The following is a 22,880-nucleotide window of genomic DNA, read 5'->3' as shown; positions in this document are numbered from 1 at the left end:
GTCACTTATTGAAGGAAATGTCTTCAAAGTCTTTTTGAGTAATAGAAACTAAACGTATATCTCAATATCTAGAGGGATTCCAAGGTAGTATAGATAAGCTTGCTGGGATGCTTTGTCACTACCCAATTTTCTAACATTGGGAATTACTTTGGCACTATATTACAAATAAGGCCCCACTCATTTACAAAAATATCACATTCTTTCATTTTCTCCTCTTTGACTGCCTGTAATCTATCCTGGCATGCCCTTAGTTCAATTAAGGTTTTTCTTTCTCATTCATACGCAGATAAGTCTGGTCTATTACTATTATCCTAACATTAGTTTTTAGTCTTACATCCACCCAAAACTCTGATCTTTACTTTTCTTAACACTGAATTTATGGAATGGCTTATAATTTCATTTCTCATAATCTGCTCACTATAACTAATAATTCATTATAAGTATTCTGACTATTATATCTTCCTACAAAGTATACTTGTATCCAAACACACATTGAAGAATACATTATTTTATTATAAACATGGTGCTTGCTTTTATTTCTTCACCTTATTACATTAGGTTATTATATTTAATTTGAAAAAAATGTATAGAAAAGTTATATTATCTATGAATTTTATTAAAGATATTTATTATTTTAAAAAGGAGTATTTTGTCTATAAGAGGTAGAAATATTAGACTGATTACCTCAGCTTCAGAGTCCTTCAGTTTTTGAACTTTTTCTTTGACCTTCATCTCAAACACCTGCTCCATCTCCATCTCCATCTTCTTCATCTTAGCTACATGCTCCCTTCTTTCTTCTTCCATTTGGGCGAGAGGGCTCCTGTTATGAACATTAAGGATAAAAATTAAACGTCTAAAACGAAAAGTGTAATACAAAACTCTGAAACAGTGATGAAAACAAATAAGATGCTGTAAACTATTACTAAATTCTCTGCTTTCTGTTTTTCTGAAAATAAGTTTCAAAATAATTTTTCAATTATTCCGACACCATCTTAAATGACACTGAACACAGATTTGAAGTTTTATGTCTAAATGCATTAAAAATTCTTCAGAAACTTTAAAATTTATAAATATTTAAAATCTCGAACTTCCTTCCATGAAGTTTCATATCTAAACCTGAATCTCTAGTGAATAATTATTATGAAAATAGATCTCAATAATAACAGCAACTGTTAGCGGGATGTTTCTCTAAACCCAGTGCATATCAAATCTAAAGATGACACATAAACTGCAGAAGGAAAATGGAAAGAAAACATTCCCAAAATACATCTACAGAATGAAAAACAAAGAAAATTATTTCATTTTGTACTTTGAACAAAATTTTAATGTGAAAAAAGAAACTGAGTTAATGAAGTTAATATATGTAAAATATTTTTAATTCTACAAATTTCCAAGTGTTATAATCTCTTCTTCTAAGACAACTTTGACATCACAATTATACAATTAACAATAATTCAAATTTATTTTGGTAACTGAGTTGATATGCTGGAAATGACACCAGTCAATATCTAGAACACTCTTCATTTAGGTATGCAGAATATTTCTAGGTCACTTACAGTAACTTCAATGCTCTTGAAAATTCATTCTACCTAACTCAAATATTTCTTTGTCTTAATGGTTAAAAATGCTCCATAATAAAACACACACGTGCGCACGAGAAGAAAGAATCAGAAGAAAATAACTCTCTTGATAATTATTTTTGAAATGCCAGAAAACAGACACAAGCATAGTTAAATAAAAGTAGTTCACTCCATTGACACTGAAGTCCACAGGCTTCTCTTTGCACAATTTTGGTCAAAATTTTCATGTTGAAAAGTATTACAAATGAGCTTTATGCTAAGGCTAGTATACTCATAGACACAAGAGAATGCCAAAGTATCAAGTAACCTACCACAGCCCCATCGAGGAAAGAAAAGTGGGCTCTGTGGCTCTGAGGATCTCTGAAAACTATTTAATACACTGGGACAACTTAAAAGAGGCAGGCCCTTTTCTGATTTTGTTGATAAAACATGTTTATTTTGCCTCCACGGAAACAGGCTTTGACAATTGAATTGTACATTTTAGATTGGTGAATTTTACCTCAATAAAGTGGTTAAAAAATTAAATCATGGCTTAAAAACAAAAACAAAATCAGGCCCTAGATATCACCCATAACTTTAGAGGCTAGTCACTTTAATGTCGATTTGCCACACTCTTGATTATAGTGACTTCTCTCCTATGAGGTTGAGTATTTCTGACCATTACAGCACTCTTCTTCCCTATCAACCAAGAGGACAAGAGAGCTAGATGGAAAATATTAAACAAGAGCAACAGCACAGAACACTGACTACTGATTTTTCTTAGGAAAAAGGAAGGACAAAGATGTGAGGTACTGCTGTGATCAAGATGATCTGCTTTTGCAATTAGTGTAAATTAGAATAAAATGTTACTTAACTAAAGGATATTTCTTCACCAAAAGAAAACTTACAAACTTACAGTAAGCAAGTAATCAGAAGTTCTGAAAATGAAACTAAACCAAACATTAACTTAGAACAAGAACCTACATCCAAAAAGTGAGGTCAACTGAAATAAATATTTCAGTGTAAATATCATTATTTCATTAAAAGCTGATGAGGTCCTTCTTAATAATATATTTCTCATCTTTATGGCAGGTGTTTTTAACACAGGGGCCTCAGATCTCTTATGCAGAGTGTCAGTGTATGCCCTGAAATGACATAACAAATACGTGTGTGAGTGTGTTTTTGCGTGAGTATGCGAACATTTTTCTGGTGAGAGGGTCCAAAGCTTTTGTTAGACTTTTAAAGGATCTATAACCTCACTTCTCCCACCCCCCAAAATCTTTTTAGACTCTAGAAAAGTCTAATAATCTAATAACCATCTAATCTAATAATCTAGTAACTGTTTTTGAAGTGACAGTCTTAAATAACTGAATATATACGTTGAAGTAACTTAGATTATCCAACAATATTGTTGTTATTTAAAAACAATTAATTCAAGATTGTAAATGTATTAAATAAATTAGAATCCAGACAGAATTGTGGTTTTAAAGTTAAATATATACTCCTGGTTTTAAAGTTAAATATATATTCCTACTTATAATAACCTATCTATAAAATGCTCATTTAATTTTATCCTTGGGAGGAAAAGGACAATGCATGTAAATTTAAAGAATTCATAGTATAATTTGCACATGAAAAGGATACCAGTTTACCAAGAGCAAACACTGTCATCTAGATTATTATTTAAATAACTCTTGGGGGAAAACAGAAGACTGCAGAGAAACAGTCTGTAGAGAAACTGTGAGATTTGCCTTTAATTTCAAATTTTAAATTTAAAAATCTCTACATAATAAAACTGCCTATGTGTTTGGAAAAACAACCACTTACATGCTTTCAACTGGGTCATACCTAAAAAAACAAAAAATACAGAGACTTTGCACACAAAGTAAACCACACTAAAAGCAGCAATTAAGGGCAAATTCATAGATTTCACAATTAAATAATTAAGGTGTGTGCCCTAAAACAAAAGTTTACAGCAAAGTTTGTTAAAACTAGTTAGCTTCTTTTCCAAAATTCTGTTAGTAATCACTATACCAAATCATTATGAAAATGAATGACAAGAGATTTTCACATATTGAGGTATATGGGGTAACTATTTGGGTTCAAAACTGATTTGGCTTGAACTAAAAAAGCCTGACTTATGGCCTATCAAACATATATTGTACATCTGCTTTAAGCATTCAAGTAAAGAATACACTCTTAAGATAAGAATGCATACTTCCCCTCCTAAACCCTATTGGTAATGCTCAGATTAGTCCCTTTCTTGACATCGCAGTCACACTGACTTGCTAATTTGCAATTGAATACCTCTCTGAAATTTTGATAAAAATGTATCCTGGGTGTGTTTAATGTATGTTCTTTGTTCTAAAAAGATATAAGACTGTACTGAAAACCTTGCTTCTCCAGAATGCTTTCTAAGGCCTTCCTGGATTATAATCCTCACTCTGGCTCAAGTAAACTCACCTTATTTTTCTTATCTATAGAATGGTTATTGGTTATTTTGCGTCGACAACTTTCAAATCTCTTTTATGTTTAAATTAATTAGCAACCCTCTTCTAGTCATCTTTATTAAAGTGACATTTAGAAAACTGTAATATAAAATTGTGCCTATAATATAGAAAACACAGGAAAAAAGATCATTTTTTGTCATATTTTTTTTTTAGAAAACTTTATTAGATGGCTGGAAAAATCATTTAAATTATATCACTGCCTGTCTGCTTTTTAATGGGAAACATCTTCACATACACAGATATGTTAAAGCTTATAAACTTAAAACATGTCAGAGAAATTTAAAGCAACTCAGCCAAAGAAATGAAAAGGCCTGGTAAAACATTTTGAAAAAATAAAAATAAAAAAGGCTATAGCATAACCTGAATATCACACTAAACCCTCAAAGACGTAACTTAGCTCCTTCTAGGGATCCTCTTTAAGGGGTTATAGTTACAGTTCCTGAAAGCCACCAGATGACTGACCCATTCACATGACCAATAACAGAATCACAGAAAGGACCACACAAGGTTGACCTAGTAAGGTTCTATTGTGGTTGTGTTATATGACCCACATTTTGAGTGTAATGAAAGATGTCCACATTTCATTTAAATTATGTGTGGTCTTTCCTGAAGAACACATTAAGCAAGTACATTTACATACTTTTGCTCCAATGGTTGGTAGGCCACTATGCATATGGACACGTAGCAATTTTCATACAAAATTTTCCAAAGGAATTTCGTTTAATTGGATTTCAAAATGCAATAAAAATTGCCAAAAATTTTGGGAAACAATAGTTGCCAACATTTTATTTTGCCAAGTTAGAGCACTAAAACCAAACATAAACAAAACATACTCTACCATCATTACATTTTCATGAAAGGACATTTGAACAAAGAATAAAAGAGATAACTGAATAAATTTAATTTTTTGGAAAAACTTTGGAAAACTGTCTTCTTCTCTTTCAATCAATGAAAACTCTGCCATGTACCAAAAGAATTCTGAGGTTTAGTGTTTGGAAACCTGTATTTTTAGTCATTTCTAAATCAGTTATCCATAAAGTTGTCGCAAGACTATAGATGGAGAAGGCTACAGAAATCAGAGAAATAAATTAACATATGGGAAAGAGGTAACAAGTTGTGCCCCAACTTGGAACAAGATATCAGTTGTCATAACTGGTGCCAATGATAGACAACAGTTCAAAAAAAGAGTTGCCAATTGAATGTGATTTTAAGTAAAAGGTGCAAGGAAGGAAGAAGCAGGTAAAACTTTAAGAAGCAGGATTAGCAAAGGACAGCCCTTGCCCTTATTGAGGATCACTTGCTTTTCTTTAAGAGATCTACAATCTGGATATGGCTAATTCTTCTCCCCTTTCCTTTAAAACCTCTAGTTGAATCTTCTTTGATCTGGAACCTGACCTCCCTTTCTCTTCACTTCCAACCACTCTTTACTCTCCAGACAGAGGTGGGCAAGATACACTCTCTCTGAGGATTTAAGAAATACTTAAAATAGGTGACTCGATATTTTCTTTTCCAGATGCAAGTAATACCTAAATAGCTGCTAAGAATAGTGCCCACTTTTCCAGACTCTGGCCTTGAGACAAATTAGTATTTGATGAGACAAGCTCAACTATTTTTTAGATTTTAACTACATAACCTAAATCTTGGGTTTTTTCCCCAGCTTTATTGAGATATAATTGACATATAACATTGTATACATTTAAGGTGTACAATGTGATGTCTAAATCTTAAGTTCCTCCAAAATATAACTTTCTAGGACCATTAACATAACAGAAAGGCACATTTTCAGACATACAAACCAAATATTTTTATTTTTAACTCATGGTTTAATACACTCTACAGTCTGTCCAAAACTGACTCAGAAAATTAAATATAAGATGAACTAATCTGACAAACTAATCTACTTTACAACTCAATGACTAACATTAAAAAAATTAGCTTATGTTCTAAAACCAAAGTGTGATTAGCACTTTGTTGAGTGTACATTGCTGAAGGTTAACATAACTATAAATTTTGAATAGACTCATATATGTATGTATATATATTGTTAAGGGCAATGAAAAAACACAGGTCCATCAGCAACCAACGGATGAATAAATGACCTTATTATCAATTTTATTTCTTTCTCAAATTGCCTGCAGATGCTATTTAGAGACCTACGAAGTAATAAAGAAAGTAATAAAATGTCCACATTTTTTTTAAAAAACCAAAGAGACTGTCTAGTTCAATGGTATTCTTCGAACTGGGGTCTCTATATGAAGTCTTCCCAAGAGTTACTTGAGCCTGCGCAGTTTTAAGAGAATCAATTTCCAGGTCCTTAACTTCCATATAAAGTCTTACCTAAAGTGATCTGTCTGAAAATTTCCAAGTTACAGATAGCCCATCTCTCACTTTACAGAAGACCAATTCTTCGTACCTATCCCTTAGCTGAATTACACTGTCACTGGTGTACAGTTTTCAAACCTCCAGGTAACAAAAGAGAAGTCTCCCTCAATGATTAATCAAAGCACTATAACATAAACCCATAGAATATCTGTATCTCCCAGTATTAAACATGTTTCTTTTAAGGGCAAAGTGTGATTGTTAGGTCTCAAAACATGGTATTTGGGTCCACGTTGGGATGCTCTGAGTTCAGATATATAGTAGAGGGAGGTGATTGGAGAACCGGAATTTTTGTTTAATCACTCTGCCTCTTTCACTCCAAGCTTCCTGCAACCTCAACCTCTCCCTGCCACCATTATCAAAGGATGCATTGCTATGGAGGGAAGAGTCCCATGAGAGCAATACAAATCAATAAGAAGCCTCAACTCATATTTGCTTACTTCACATATTTAAATATTAGCCATTCTTTTCAGTTATTCATGGACGGGTCCTTAGCTATAAAGAAGAACACCCCTACATCAGCTAAAGCACCATAAGTTACTGATAACTGATCTTTTAAAAAAAATTCAACTGGAAAGTTTTCTGAAATTGCTAACATTTTCAAGACAATATAAGATACAACCAATGGATAAAACTTCCATGTGACTTCTTTCAGATTCAGTGTATGTTATTCAATAAAGTAGTAAAAACCTAATTTAACAAATTATATCAATATCTCTTCTAATTAGAGCCATTCCCCAGTTGGTTCAATCTTTAAAAATATTTCTTTTTCTACTTACTATTAACATAAAATAAAATAATATACTAACTCCCGGGGCAACCTGCTTTTTAGCAATACAAAACTTCTTTACTATTTTCAAAGGCAAAGTGTGGACAAGATTCATCTCATTAAGAAATACATTTCCAATAGAATTCTACTTTTTATGTTTTCACTCGGGTTACAGTTTAACTCAAGTAATCCTCACTATATTCTGCGTATGCAGAAGAATTTTTCTCTGAATTATCTTATCTGCATCCCACAGTAGAAATATCCCAACAGCATTATTTTAAAAGCCTGATATTGGAAATATGCAAACAAACAATTCCTTATTTCTAAGACAAGAACAAATGTTTAAAAGAAAAATAATCAAACATTAAGTACATACATTTAGTGAAAAATATGTATTGATAGTACATTTCCCTTTAACATACTATAAAATTATCCGTGGCTTTATAATTGTGTATGCTTTTCTTTTAAACAGTTAAAAACTCCATAAGCTATTGAAATGCATTTAAATGGATTAGGATTTTATGAACAATATTTACTATGATGGAGCCTTATATTTTGGTGCTAAATACAGTTGTTTCATACAAATTTTGCTAAAAAGATAAAAAGTCTTGCCTTTTTCTCATGTACTGAACCTTACCTCAAATAAAATCTTGTATTTTAAACATAAAAAAATTGTTGAAATATTAACCAAATCAAATTTTAAAACAGCAGTAGTAAATTCCTAGAAGTCAGTGTTTTGCAAAGTATGCATTACTAATTACCTGTATCAGAACCATCTACAGTGATTATTAAAAATACAAACCCTCAGGCCCATTCCATATCTACTGAATCATAATCTCTTGCTAATGATTGAACCTGGAAATTTACGTTTTTAACAATCCCTCTCAGGAGATCCTTGAAACCAGAAAACCTATGAATTGATCAATAAAGTTCCTCAAATAAGCAAGCTAATAGCATAAGAAGAAACTGAAAGTTAAGAAAGAGATTATAAACTCTGACCCAAACATCACTAGGAAAATATAAAAGAAAATAAACATACAGTCAGGCCTAGGATCAGTTTTAAAAGAGAACTGCTTGCAACTTTGCCAATGACTGTTAATGCTTTGTGTGCTTTCTTCTGGAATTTAGGGCTACTGTAGAGACATACTAAAAAAGAAAAAAGGAACATTGTTCTTTCCCATTATAAGGAACATTGACCACTATAAAACACAGTATTGCTACTCTGAGAACTTGCCTTTCTCATTATTTATACAGATGATCCTTTAGGATTATCCTCTAATGGTAGATAACACCTGGCTACAAATGTACATCCATTCTTAAAATGGTTTTCGTGATACTTATGATCTTCAACTATCCCCCCAAAAGGAAAAATAGGGCATAGCCATTGCTACCAAGAACTACACCAGCTAACTCACCAGCCTCCTCACACATCTCTTTTCCCTACCCATTATAAAACCATCACAGCTTGAGACACTAGCTCAGAATGGTGAAGCTACACACTGGGCAGTCACTCATACCACTCTAACAACGGAAGAAATCCAAACTCCCACTAAACTGCTCCCTGGAAATACACAAGAGGAACAGAAAAGGTAACCAAGACTACCTTCAACTAAATATTCCTTTTGTTTGGTCTTGTCCTTTGTTTCTATACACAATCTGTTAGTGAAAACTCTGCTATCAAAATGGTTTATTTTAAAAAGACATAATAAAAGGTAGAAGGTCTATGTTTAGTCTCCTTAAAGAGACTATGGGATATTTATCTTAAAAGTAAAATAAGTTAAGAGATATTGGTAGTAACTCTTCTCTTCTCTTAAAAAAAAAAAAAACAAACATTTGCTAGAGGAGCTGTCTGATTTCTTTTTTTTTATGTTTATTTATTTATTTTTCCCCCCAAAGCCCCAGTAGATAGTTGTATGTCATAGCTGCACATCCTTCTAGTTGCTGTATGTGGGACGCGGCCTCAGCATGGCCGGAGAAGCGGTGCATCGGTGCACGCCCGGGATCCGAACCGGGGCCGCCAGCAGCGGAGCGCATGCACTTAACCACTAAGCCACGGGGCCGGCCCGGAGCTGTCTGATTTCAATTGGGAATCTATTAAACGTGTGGTGTATAGATTATAAAGATGATGGCAAATGACTGGAGAGAATGCACAGTTCCTTCAAGCTAATAAAACAACACTTCCCCCAACAACTGACAAGTAAAATATAAAACTGCCAAAAGAGAATTTAACAATATAAATTTCTACTATTGTGCATGAAGAAAATTATCCCAATTTTCGATTGAGTAGCCAGGAGGAATTTGATGAAAATGAATACCTTTTCTGGAGGAAACGATGTATACTTACTTAGTAAGCTGCCCTTTATTCTTGTTATTATCAACTCCATTATAAGTCACAGCTGCCAGTTTTCTGCTTCGGTAGTTCTCATAGTGTACATTATTAGTGACATCTTTCAAGTCCTGCATGTGTGTTCTGTCATAAATAAATAACATATCAAGAATTTGCTTCTATTAAAAAAGCTTTGATGTAAATTCAAAATTTTACTAAACCAAAATTTCAGACTTAAAACGAGCAAAAGACTATTTTTAAGGAAGATGACACTCATCTGTCTTCATTTACACTCAAAGTAGAGCAAGATACAATGTGGTAACTTGAGACCAATGGAAATTTAGGTTCCAAATGAGAATTTAAGGCCATAAATCCCCTCAAAGCAGTTACTAAAGGACACCATTTCTACAGAAGAGTATTTACCTTTATAGTACATATTTTATTTACTAGAGAAGAGAAAGTAGATTAACTCCTACTGAAGCTCATAAAACCTAAAAGAAATTGCTTTTCTTTTAGGAATATTTAACATTTGAGTTTTTACTAAGGTAATACACAGGGACACTTTAGATCACACATCAAGTTGGATTCAAACTGGGGAATTTTAATTTAGAGTAAATTTCTGTTTATTCAAACTGTCCAATGAATGTGGTATTTTAGTTAAAAGAATTTTTGCTCATAGTATTTCTATCATATATAAAATCAATACATGTGAGATAAACTATATGATACATGAAACAGTTTCATCATTCCTTAATGATTCAAGATGCCTGAATCACCCTGAGGTTCTCTATGATATCCTTTACCAATGCAGTTTTCTTGAATATACATAGCGTGGCATCTGATCCTCCCTTTTCTCATCATCATTCCTGCATCTGCCATCTGCCATCTTTCACCTTCACCACTTTACCAAAACTCCCTTCTGGGAGACAAACATAAAGGTATACTCTGTTTTAATCCTTTCTGATATCCAAAAGACATTTACTATTACTTTCCCCTTTGTGAACAGAATGTGATGTTCAATTAATCTGATTCATCTCCTACTATCTGACACTTTCATGCAGTTCTGATAGTTTACTTCTCCTAATTCTAAGTCTGGGTTTTCCAGAAGTCTCATCTCCCTTTATACTCCATTCCTTGATAAATTTATCCTCTCTATGGCTACTAAAGTTACACCTAAAGCTCTACCTCTCTCCACTTCAGTCCAAGTCAGGCAGCTCCTTATTCCTAGCATATCCAGTGGCTGAGATGGAATAGCTCATGCTAATTTGTCACTGACTCTCTAAACTTAAGAGTTCTACTGTTTTGGGAGCACTCTTCCCAGCCTTGAAGTCAAGCCACTCTAATCCATGATAATTTTCTCCTTGGAGAGCACTCATTTTTTGGTCCCAGTATGTGTTATAGGTGACATCATATAACCTCTTCAACTATCTAGAAGCTCACCTTTACGAGAAACATGCTGTCACCTTTTGTATGCTCGCTACAGATAGTACATAAGGGGCCCATTAAAAAACACCGATAACCAAATATTGAAGGTGAGAGATAATAAACACTTGATTTTCTGGAATAAATCACTATTCCAGTTTCTCGAAGTAGAGAATAATAAGAACAAATAACTATGCCAAAATAAAGCAATCTTTTTAATTTTAAATATTATATATTACCTCATCACCGCATTATTAAAAAATCATTAAGGGACCTGAGGTAGAGTACTTAGTAGTTGAAATACAAGATGTGTAAAATAAAAATAAGGTGGTCATTAATTAATTGTTAAGCTATTTTTGTTAATGACATCTAACATTTTAGATAATGAAAAAATTTTCCCTTTCACTAAAATATCCTTCTTTATGATTACCTAGTTCTGATTTTTTTCAGGATACAAAAGTCTCTATTTCCACTTAATCAAATACGTTTTACTTTATCCTTTTAAGATTCAACCCATTCCTCCACTCTTAAAGTAATTAGATAATTAGAAATACCGTTTTCTCCACAGTTTGAGGAATTTATTCATCTTTTCCATTTACCATTGCTGATATAATAGCACTCCTTTCTCTCCTTTTTTTTTTTGGTGAGGAAGATTAGCCCTGAGTTAACATCTGTTGCCAATCCTCCACTTTTTGCTGAGGGCTAACATCTGTGCCCATCTTGCCCTACCTTATATGTGGGACACCTGCCACAGCATGGCTTGATAAGCGGTGCACAGGTCCACGCCTGAGATCTGAACCCATGAACCCCGGGGCCGCTGAAGCGGAGCGCACAACTTAACCACTACGCCACTGGGCCGGCCCCTCCTTTCTCTCCTTTTGTTTTCCTTCTGTATTTGATTTCTGCACTGTCCATCGCCATACCCTGAAAATATCTGTATCAAGTTTTCCTCCTTTCCATTGTCTTCCTTGGTTTGCCTACAACAGCCAGTTCTCTTAATTAGCAAAATGACACTTCTTTGAACTTGGGTTTTAGAAGCAACCACTATGCCTAACTTCAACCTGCAAGATTTCAATTACCTGGAATTTAGAGACATCTGGAATATTGGTATTAATATTTCCTTCCTTTAAATATTAAATATCCACTAGGTGCTTTTATCTTAAAGACAGGAGCTATATTAAATGTAAATCTTTCTCCTCTCCAAATTTAAAAGGAAAAGCAATAAATTAAAATGTTCCTAAGCTTTTCATTTTCAAACTTCAATACTTTTCAAAAGTGTTTTACACATTTAAATGTAAAAACTATAAATGAAAAATTGTGATCAGAAGCAAAAGTAAAACCATCTAGCATAAGTGAAGATTTATGCTTTAGGGAAAAAAAACAAATGTGTACAGCAAATTTAACAAATAAATGAATTTTTCATTAAGTAAAATCACCTAACCATCTACCTCAAGGAGGTAAAGCCAATGTCTTCATCCTACTCATTGATAAAAATGTTAAACAGGATCACTCCCAATCTCACAAATAAACATCATTCAATGGCTGTATTTATCCTAATCCATGTTAAGATCTATTTCCATGAATCCTTTCCTAACTGACCCACTCAGTGATATGTGCCACTTACTCTGAATTCCTTTAATATATCTAAGCATCCATATCATAGCACATATCTGCTTGTATATTACCTAACTTTAGAATTTTTTATATTTTCATACATGCATGACTGTCTTGCTGCTTTCCTGTACTAAATCTTCCCGCAGGAAGGGTCCATTTGCTCTACAAAGCTTTTATACTAGTGAGTCCCACTCACCAGCTGCCAGGCTGAGAACCTTCAAACGTTCCAAGTCCAGCTTCTGGATCAGTAACTAGCCTTCCCTTCGGTAGTATTTTAGGTATGTAAGCAATTACTGATTGCATATTTAAAAAATATATAAAACTAAGTTATAGAATAGCATTGTGTCAAGCACTGGGCAAGCAGCATAGGAGATTTAAAATTGAGAAAAAGAATAAAATCAGAGAGATTGCACTGGCAATTAATATTTATGCAACATTCTCTACATATATACTGTCATAAGAGATTATATTAGTTCTTTTGGAGTCATACCTTAAGAAAGGAACAGTTCATAATAGAACCTGAAGTGTTGTATTCTCAAAACCCAGACAGATAACCACCCTTTCATGTGCATTTGTTCTTCTCCCACTCTGTGAGGCCTGGCAACCCCAACTGCTGAATCAACCCTATCATTTACTTCTTACCAGAAACACCTGGTCATGAGCTCCCTTGAGAAAAACCAATTTTATGGCAATCTCTCTGATTTCAAAATTCACTCTCATCATTAGCATTATCTCTTGAGGTAGCGGTCTGACTCACTTAAACCTGCCCCCTCACTCGTAAGAATGACCTTGTTGTTGTTCCATGACTTTCAATACGCACGTTACTACTTCCACGTGGCTAAAGAGACGCCTGTGTACTGGGAAAGTGGATAGTAGTATGAAAATGAATAGATATCAACTTAGGATGGCCATCCAAAACTGGAGGTTGAAAAGAATATGTAGTGAGGGCCTGGAGAAGCAACAAAATGAGAGAGGAGAGAAGTGGGAAAAAAGTGTGTGGTAGCAAAGAGGAAGGAATCTGTCTCAACATGAAGACAATGAGGTTCATTTTGATCCTCTTTCTGTTCCTTGCTCACTAATGTCTCTGGTTCTATTAAACTACTTCTTCATGATTTCCTCTCTGCTGTTGCTTTTCTAATTCAAGTTCTGGTCCTCTAACTAGGATTACTTCAATGTCCTGTTCTCACAGGCTTTCCTTCTCTTTCATCAGGTACTGTACAAGACAGAATTTAGGAGTAACGTTTCCTTGCCTGGGAGGAAGATAGGTTTTCTTCATTGTGTTCCAGTACAAAAAATGCTCCACTCACCAGCTACTAGGCTGGCATCTTTTAACCTTCAAAGTCTAGCTTTTGGCTCAAAACTTAGCCTTCCCTTCCAGTTTTCTCAAGCTTTTCACATTAAAGAAGAGCAAAAGCTTTTTCTTTTCCACTTCCCATACCTTTCATTATTAAACCTCAACACAAAGTACAATGATAAAAAAACTCATTTTCCTATATATCTCTAGCCACATAGCTTATTTTGTATTTTTTCTAATAAATTTAAACCCTCGGTGAAATAATCCATGTTGTCTCCATGTAGTGCTTACGTCAGTGCTAGAATGAAGGTACCAATTTAAATTAGCTACATTTATAGAATGCAAAAATAAATCTGTCCAACTCTTAACTTTATTTAGGGAAAGAAAAAACATTATTTTCATCATTGCTCACACTTACCTTATCAACATATTTCTTAGAATTGTAAAATCACAATGTTCACCATTTTCAACTATAAAAAAGAAGACCACATACATTATTTCCACTAAACCCAGTCTTTTCAAAGGAAATTTCACAGGAAAGTGAGGGTAACAACGAGAGAATATGCAAACAGCTTAGATCAATTTTCACTAAGTTTTAACACTGTAACATAGTATTTAATTTAAGTGCATGCCAGACCAGTGTGCTATAATATTACTTTAGTGTAGTTTAATCCTCAGTGATAGAATATATAAACCTAACAAATGAGCTATCCAAAGCAAACAATTTGGAAATTTTGAAAGGGGAGATCATGTATGTCTCCTTATTGGTAAAGAATATATTTATTTAACAATAAAATGCATTTTAAAAGTTTAGTGTTAAGGGTGAGGGCAGAATCACTTTAGAAAAACCTCCTTACGGTAACCAAAATGAAAATGTGAGCTTAGAATTTTAAAATTCTTTATTTCTTAAAAAATGTATCACTAATAGGAACACTCTTTTTTGGGGAGGGGACTAAAACTAGAGATACAAAGCAATTTCCTCAGCGCATATTTCAAAGGGCTGTACAAGTTCTAAAGCCTCAGCTCAGCAACTGAAGCTTACCTGGGGATGACAGAGCGCTGGGGACTAGCATAGTGTCATTGGAGGGGAAAGTCACTGATAAGGACAGTAACTTGGAACAATATCCTAAAAATTACAGAATTTTTCAAAGTAATACTAACAGATAAAACAATCATGACTCAATCTTGGTTCCAAGTTACTACAACACAGAAGATTAAATATTAGGTTAAACTAATAAACACAAATTTGGGGAAACACATCTATTGCCAAGAGGGCTTCTAAGGTTTGATGCTATAACTAAGATTTTATTGGTATTTAAAACTCCTTACAAAATTAGAAAAGGATCTCTCAATAATGAAATTTTTTTTACTCTAAAGATGTGAGGTCAAGAAAGGTGACTTTTGGGGCCGGCCCAGTGGCGTAGTGGTTAAGTTCGTGCGCTCTGCTTTGGTGGCCAGGGGTTCACAGGTTCAAATCCCTGTTGCGGACCTACACACCACTCATCAAGCCATGTGTGGTGGCGTCCCACATACAAAATAGAGGAAGATGGGCACAGATGTTAGCTCAGGGCTAATCTTCCCCAGTAAAAAGAGGAGGATTGGTAAAAGATGTTAGCTCAGAGCCAATCCTCCTCATGGGGAAAAAAAAAAAAAGATGACTTTTGTCCTTGAGGAAAGGAAATAGTGAATGTTTTAATTGGGCTTATGAAAGCTGTTCTCAATCATTCTTGAGGGTCCCAGACCCATGTGAGACTCAGATAAAAGTGAGAGGCCTTTTCTCCAAAATATTTTCAATTTCAGGAGGCTTATTAGATCCCTTGGAAGCAATCTTTGGTAAAGAACCTTTGCATTATAAGTATGTTTTCAAATAAGAAAACAAGAATAGACTTAATGATGGGGTAGAGGTGGGAGGGTGGGGCACTGACAAATGACTTCTAAAGTACTACAATGTTAGAATTTAACTCTTACTTGCCTGACTTAGTGGGACACAAGGTCTGAGAAACTGGAATGTACTTATGAGCAAATGAGACTAAATGAAACTGAATTCAGAACAATCTTTGCAAATCTAGACTATATCAATGTAGTATGCAGATACTACTTACTATATATAAATACAAATTTTTTATATTTGTGAGATCTCATAGAAAGTCATTCACTGAAGAAAACCTTACCTTCAGCAACACCCCAAGGATACTGCCTTCCTCTGACCCTTTTGCCGTTAACTTCAATGATAGTATTACTACCTACCACAGCAAGAGGTAAACGGTCCTATAAAATAAAGTATTCTTGTTCAAATACATCTTTGGAGTCCTCATAAATTCAAGAATAAAGAAGCTACATTACTCAACAGATTAGCAAAAAAAACTACCTTCATAGTTTCTGCATTCACTTTTACAGGCCATTCAATTACTTTCTAGTAAACTGCCATTACATGGCATTATCGCCAATGTAAACAATGAATAAAATTATACTTTCTCTGAAAATTTAAGAATACTAAGGCATATATTGATCAAATTATTTGTTAAAAAATCATTCTAAGAATAAGCTGTCCCATACTGGAAAAATTTCAAAGGGTAAAAAATACATTAGCAGTTAGAGGAAAAAAATGAGGCTTGTGACTAGCCTGCCTACCTGATCACAAACCAACCCTCAGAGCCCTGGAAGCAGAGAATGTTATACTTGCTAGACTCTACCTTTGCAAGTCCAGATCTAGGGGACTGGATTTGTATTCATCCAGAGTAACTCAAGAGTAAGTCTTTCAAAATTCTTGTAGCTCCCAGAAATAAGAATATATAAAATATATGGCTATTTTATAAAACCTCAGAAATTCTTCACCGGTCTGATATAAAAATTTCATTATTCCAAGATAATTATTTGCTCACATAATACCATTAATCAATACACCATTTTTAGGTCCAGGGTAAGGAAACGACTATAAATTAAAAATACAGAAAATTATGTTGGTATAGATTTTTGGCTAGTTTTTATAAAAGGACAAAAGAAAATATTTTTCTCTGGCTCTTAAAAGAAAGATTAAGCATAATAGTGCTTAAGAACAAATGTTCTCCCTTCTCATTACCCATTTTTTAAGGGGGAAAATTATATAATATGAAAGCAGTTAACTAAAAACCATATGAAGACAGGAATAATGTTATTCATCTCTCTATTCCATACAATGACTTATTACATATAATAGCCAACCAACAAAGTTAAGTGCAAAGTTGAATTCAACACTGAATAATCTCCCTATTCGTTTTGTAAGCCAACTATTTAAAAACACTGATATTTTTGGTCTTTCCAGTGGATATTATAGTGTTAAGGCCCCAAAACGTTTTAGTAGATGTACAGGAATAAACCAACCTTTATCTTTTTAACAAGCTTATTTTCTTCTTCATCGTCTGTCTCTGGAAATTCATATATTTTAATTTTATGTTCTTGGATTTCTTTCATTATCTAAAATGAAAGAGGAAGTAAGGAAAAAAACACCGCACATAATTAGTACATTAGCTGTATTTTTATTATACTCTCCCTAAATTCCTATGGGTCCTCAGCTCCAGGTCCTTTACTGTTTTTCAATGATGCAAAACTATAATCTAAAACCAAAGTACTATGCTGGTCTTTTGTTTTTTTTTTTTTTAAACTATCAAGTTTATACATAAATACGATTCCCAAAATCGAATTACCTCAGAAGTGTTCAAGTCGTATGGTCATAATACCAAAAGAGTTCTAAAAATGATGAAAGATTCCAGAAAGGGCTTTCTCTAGTTGATTTGTACTATAATGGCTTTAGGTTATTTATTTACAATTACTGAGATTCTTTCTTTAGATATAACTCTCACCAACTGTTTTATTCAGCTGAATCAACAGAGCTTAAACTCACCTAAAATTTTTCGTAGAATTTGGCAAAGGTAAATAAAACTAAGTACAGTATCCAGATCCAGGAGAAAAATGTGCACACTGATCAGAAAATATCCTTGCATGTATATGTGCATACTCACAAATCAAGGAGCAAAGATTAAAGATCAGGCAAGCACACAGAGAGAAAACATGTCCTGGAAATTAAGAAACTAAAGAGTTAATAAGGAGAATGCAGAAAAAAGAAAGACAGCTTATTAAACATGAGAAGTGACCTAGTTCAAATTATCGTATCCAAAATCACTCCAAACTCTAAACAGAACACAGACATCCAAATAACCTTCAACTACCTACCCTATTCAAACTCACAACAAACTGACTGCTAATATACCTAGAACTAGTTCCCTGCCTGTACTGGTTTCACCACTATTCTCACTGCAGGGGTCACCAGCAGCAGTAAACGGACCCTAAACAAAATGTGTTACATGGTTACTATACTAGGTAGAAGTAAAACTGCCACTGAGAAAAACAGGACCACACATCTTTTACAATTGGAGTATGTAATTACATAAGAAAAAACATGAGAATAAACGATGAGGTGTCACATAATGAATAGAAGTAAAAAGGAAACACTAGTGGCTAACTAACTCTAAGAGCAGTGGTTCTTAGTCAGAGGTTGTATATTAAAAGGGCATTAGTGAGCATCTTCAAAATAACAATGCCAAAGCCCCATCATAATCTACAGAACCAACTGGTAGGGATAATGTCCAGTAACTCATTTTGAAAAAGTTCTCTAGATGATTCTGATAGGCACCCCTCGTTAAGAACCACTTTTTTAAGCATATAGAAAAGAAAACTGTACAACTACTACAATGAGACTGACATGGAAGTAGAGATCACTGCTTATTCATCTTTTTAATCTCTAAGTTCTTAGTACAATTCCAAATCAAGACACACACAAATCAAGATAGAATGGGAGACATGTATTATATGATTCATATTTGAATTTAGGAACAGCACATTTGGGAGTGAATAAATGTAAAATAAATAGAGAAATATATACTCCTGAAATATCAAATATAATAAAAATGATGTACAAAAAACATTCTCAAAACTTATATGGATTTAACACAATTTCAAAGCAAATTTCAACAGGTTTTTGTTTAGTAATAGGTTTAAGGTATCCTAAAATTCATATTGAAAAAGGTGTATCTTGTTACAAAGGGGACTACAAAGGACAGTAAGAGATAATTTAAGATCTATTTTTAAATATTATACAAAGTAGCTGCAGCTTAAAAAACATAACATTGGCCTAAAATAAAAAATAGGCTACTGGAATAGGAGAATAGTTCCAGAAACTGACCCTACATTTCATTAAATGTAATATATAACAAACCAAACAGAACAATGAGGAAAAAATAAATCCCTGCTTTAAAAAGTGTTCAGCCTTTCTGGAAAATTAAATTAAAAGTTAAAGAAATGGTCAGGTACCACTTTATTCCAAAAAAAGTTTTAAAAATAAAAATGACAACGCTGGCAAGGCACTGAAACAAATATACCCATTACAGAAGAAATTTGATGGTTTTATTGGGAAAGCATCATGACAAAATGGGAGGGAAAAAAAGAACCAAAACATAATCATACCCTTTCAAAAGGTAATCCTCTTCTTGGAAATTGAGTCTAAGAAAATAATTTTAAAGGTTATGGGGAGGGGTGGTGGTAGAAGCTATACAGAAACATCTAAAACAGCCTTATTTACATTGACAAAGGATAAGGGCTCTATGATAATGGATAAGAGCTTTGAGGAGAAAAGACAAGATATTAGGCAGAAGATTATTTTCAAGACAGTATAAATGACCATATAGTAAAGTAGGATGAGAAATGCATTGTAACACATTATACTGAAAATATGAAAAACTGCAAATTACACGAATGGTAAGAGAAACCCAAGAGTTCAAGCTCTTTCTCCTCACCTGTTTTTTAAACTGTTGGCACTCCTCTGGTGTGAGTGTGTCTGCTTTGGCAATAAGTGGGATGATATTCACTTTTTCATGCAAACGTTTCATAAACTCAATATCCAATGGTTTAAGTCTGAAATACATAATATTTAATATGACTGAATTGATCAGTTTGGGAGAACAGATTCTTTATATCCCTAATGCTAAATTAAACACACTGCAACTACTTCACTTATCAGAAACACTCTCTGAAGATAAGATGTATTGGGCCAGCAATAGTTAGGTAGAACAGGACTTCAAGAAGCATTGGACTGGCTAAGAAGGCTTTGACTCCTGCCCTTGAACACCCTGATCATAGGTTTTTGCCCTAAAGAGGAATTAGAAAAATCAGAAAGGCTCCTAAAAGCCTTTCCTAGAATAGCCTTCCTTACATTTACTACTCAAAATTTGGGAAACCTTTGTTTTGTTTTTAAATGAAAAATGGTAGTCCTGGGGCCAGCCCGGGGGCACAAGCGGTTAGGTGCGCGCGCTCCGCTGAGGCGGCCCAGGGTTCGCTGGTTCGGATCCCGGGCGCGCACCGACGTACTGCTTGGCAAGCCATGCTGTGGCGGCATCCCGTATAAAGTGGAGGAAGATGGGCACGGATGTCAGCCCAGGGCCAGTCTTCCTCAGCAAAAAAAAAGAGGAGGACTGGCAGATGTTAGCACAGGGCTTATCCCCTCACAAAAAAAAAAAAAAAAAAAAATGGTAGTCTCCTTTGAACCCCACATTCAGTTCTTGCTTTTGTTAGTGCCACTGAGTGGATTCCGATTCCTAGCAACCCTGTGTACAGCAGAGTGGAACCCTGTGCAGTCTTTCTACACCATCCTCTCACCTTCTGGCACTATATAAGACAACGCTCTGCTGGGTTTTCATGGCCAATTTTTTCAGAAGTGGGTGGCCAGGGCCTTCTTCCTAGTCTGTCTTAGTCTGGAAGCTCTGCTAAAACCTGTCCACCATGGGTGATCCTGCTAGTATTTGAAATACTGGTGGCATAGCTTTTAGCATCACAGCAACACACAGCTACCACAGTATGACAACCGACAGATGTGTGGTGTGGTTCCCTGACCAGGAAACGAACCAGGCTGCGCTGGTGAGAGCCCCGAAATCTTAACCACTAGCCCACCAGGGCTGACCACTCAGTTCTTGCTACCAACTATATTTCTCAGACAAGAGGCTCAAAAGAGAATTTTTTTCATCATCTCTTTTACCTACAACAACCTGGCTGCTGCCTCCACTTTGCCACTATACCTTCAAGGTCACCAAATACTTCCATGCTGCTAATTATATTACAATTAGCAGCAGCTAACTTATAAATACTGTGGTGTTTATCATTACTTTTTAATTTGCCCCTTATGCAGCATTTGGCCTCAATCCCTCACAAGCTGTTCCCTTAGGGTACTTCTCAGGATCCTCTTTGTAAGCTAGTCCCTTAAGACGTATGTTCCTCAGAATTCTCTACTAGGCCTTCTTCTCTTCTTACTCTACATTTTGTATGCTTATCATCAACTACAATGACTTCTATTATCCTCTATGGGTCAATGACTCCCAAATCTTCACACCTGGCCCAGATCTCACTCTTATATTCCAGACTTGTGTTCATCCAGTGGAAATCCTACTTGGACATCCCATTTTGGCTCCTCAAAATCAAAAGCTCATCTGAACCCCCAAATTTTTCCTCCCATTCTGTGCTTTCTATCTCAGTGAATGGCACTACAATCCACCCAATTATTCAAGGCTGAAACCCAGGATTCCTCCCTCCTCTAATTCTCACTTCCAAAGATTCAACAGGACCTGCTGAACAAATAAATCTACTTATATATTTATCTCCATTTCCATTACTTTGGTTCAGGCTACCAAGACCTTTGCTATGGATAATTATAAGAACCTATTTGGTTTCCCTCCAAACCATGCACACTGCAGTCAGAATGGTCTTTCTAAAACGCAAATCTGATTGAGTCATTTCCTGACTGAAAATCTTACTAAAGGCCAGATTCCTTAGCTAGTGTGGCCTACAAAGCCTGTGAAGACGACAGCCTCTCCAGGTGTCATCTCTTAGCATCCCTTAGCATCTTTTGCCACCTCCTACTTCCGAAGTTCCAGCCTTTTTGAATTTCTCACAATTTCTTGAAAGCACCATACTTTGACCTCTGGCCATAGGTTACTGCCTCTGCCTGGAACATGCTCCACTCCCACCCTCCTTCAATTTGGCCTGCCTAATTCCTCTTTATCCTTTAGGACTTGGCTTACAATTCTCATTTCCTCTGGCAGTCCTTTTCTAATCTAAGACTAGGCATCTCTCTAAGAGGTTACAACACAATCTTCTGTATAGAAACTGCCTACTTGTGTATTTTTCCCGTCTTCTCACTAGAAGATCCTCAAAAGCAAGGGCTTTCATTCATCTATATCTCCAACACCTAGGACGATGTCAACACCTGAGAAGGTGTCCAAATATCTGTTGATCAAAAAAGTAAGCTGCTGTGATTTTCCTTATGTCCTTGAATAACTCTAAATGAAAACCAAAGAAATTCCTCACATCTAGAATATACTGTAGACTAAACATTAATATACCACAAAAATAAATGAAGATAATGGGAATATTTTGCATAGGAATATCATTCTAGACTTAACTTTTATAAAACTGATAAAAATGGCATAAAGGTCTAATTTTGTTATGAATTTTATTGACTAATATTTTAAAATAAAGAGAAAGCCCTTGTTAGGGTTCTCTTAAAGTACTCTAGTTTACATATAAAGTTGAGGGGATTGGAGCCCAGAGACTAATGAAATATTCCTTTTTACTAACAAGTAATACCATACCTCTTTGTGGTAGTGACACTGGCAGAAAGATAGGGAGGGGTAAGGAGCAGGGATATGGAGAATTAAGATAGCTACCTCTTCTAATTCTCCTTATCTTGAATCCTTTGGAATTTGATATTGGTATTCAGAAAATAAAGAATACTACAGAAAAGCCTGTGTGGCTGGAATAACTCTATATTATCTGTAAACAGAGCCCTTACCTCACTAGTGTTGACTGAAAGAACCTGTCCATCTTTGAAAAAATTTAAGTTTTGCTTCATCAATCATTACAAACAACACCAAATATAAAAGCCGGCTCATTCAACCAATCTCAAATATGTAAATTTTTATGGTTC

At 34.7% G+C, this 22,880-nt stretch overlaps 1 protein-coding gene across 1 annotated transcript in view; it reads right to left on the bottom strand.

Moving 5' to 3' along the window:
* Positions 1-22,880, bottom strand: part of SEPTIN7 (septin 7) — a 114,904-nt gene that overhangs the window by 5,569 nt on the left and 86,455 nt on the right. Inside the window, exons 7-12 of the mRNA XM_058534525.1 lie at positions 19,702-19,819; positions 17,234-17,326; positions 16,045-16,141; positions 14,292-14,343; positions 9,562-9,687; positions 685-820 (exon numbers count right to left, since the gene is read on the bottom strand). Coding sequence (XP_058390508.1) covers positions 685-820; positions 9,562-9,687; positions 14,292-14,343; positions 16,045-16,141; positions 17,234-17,326; positions 19,702-19,819 — 622 coding nt within the window. The remainder of the gene's footprint in view (positions 1-684; positions 821-9,561; positions 9,688-14,291; positions 14,344-16,044; positions 16,142-17,233; positions 17,327-19,701; positions 19,820-22,880) is intronic.

The sequence above is a fragment of the Diceros bicornis genome, chromosome 3, assembly GCF_020826845.1.
Source record: "Diceros bicornis minor isolate mBicDic1 chromosome 3, mDicBic1.mat.cur, whole genome shotgun sequence".
Taxonomy (NCBI): Eukaryota; Metazoa; Chordata; class Mammalia; order Perissodactyla; family Rhinocerotidae; genus Diceros; species Diceros bicornis.
The sequence above is the reverse complement of the archived record's forward strand: the minus strand, read 5'-3'. Positions and strand labels throughout refer to the sequence as shown.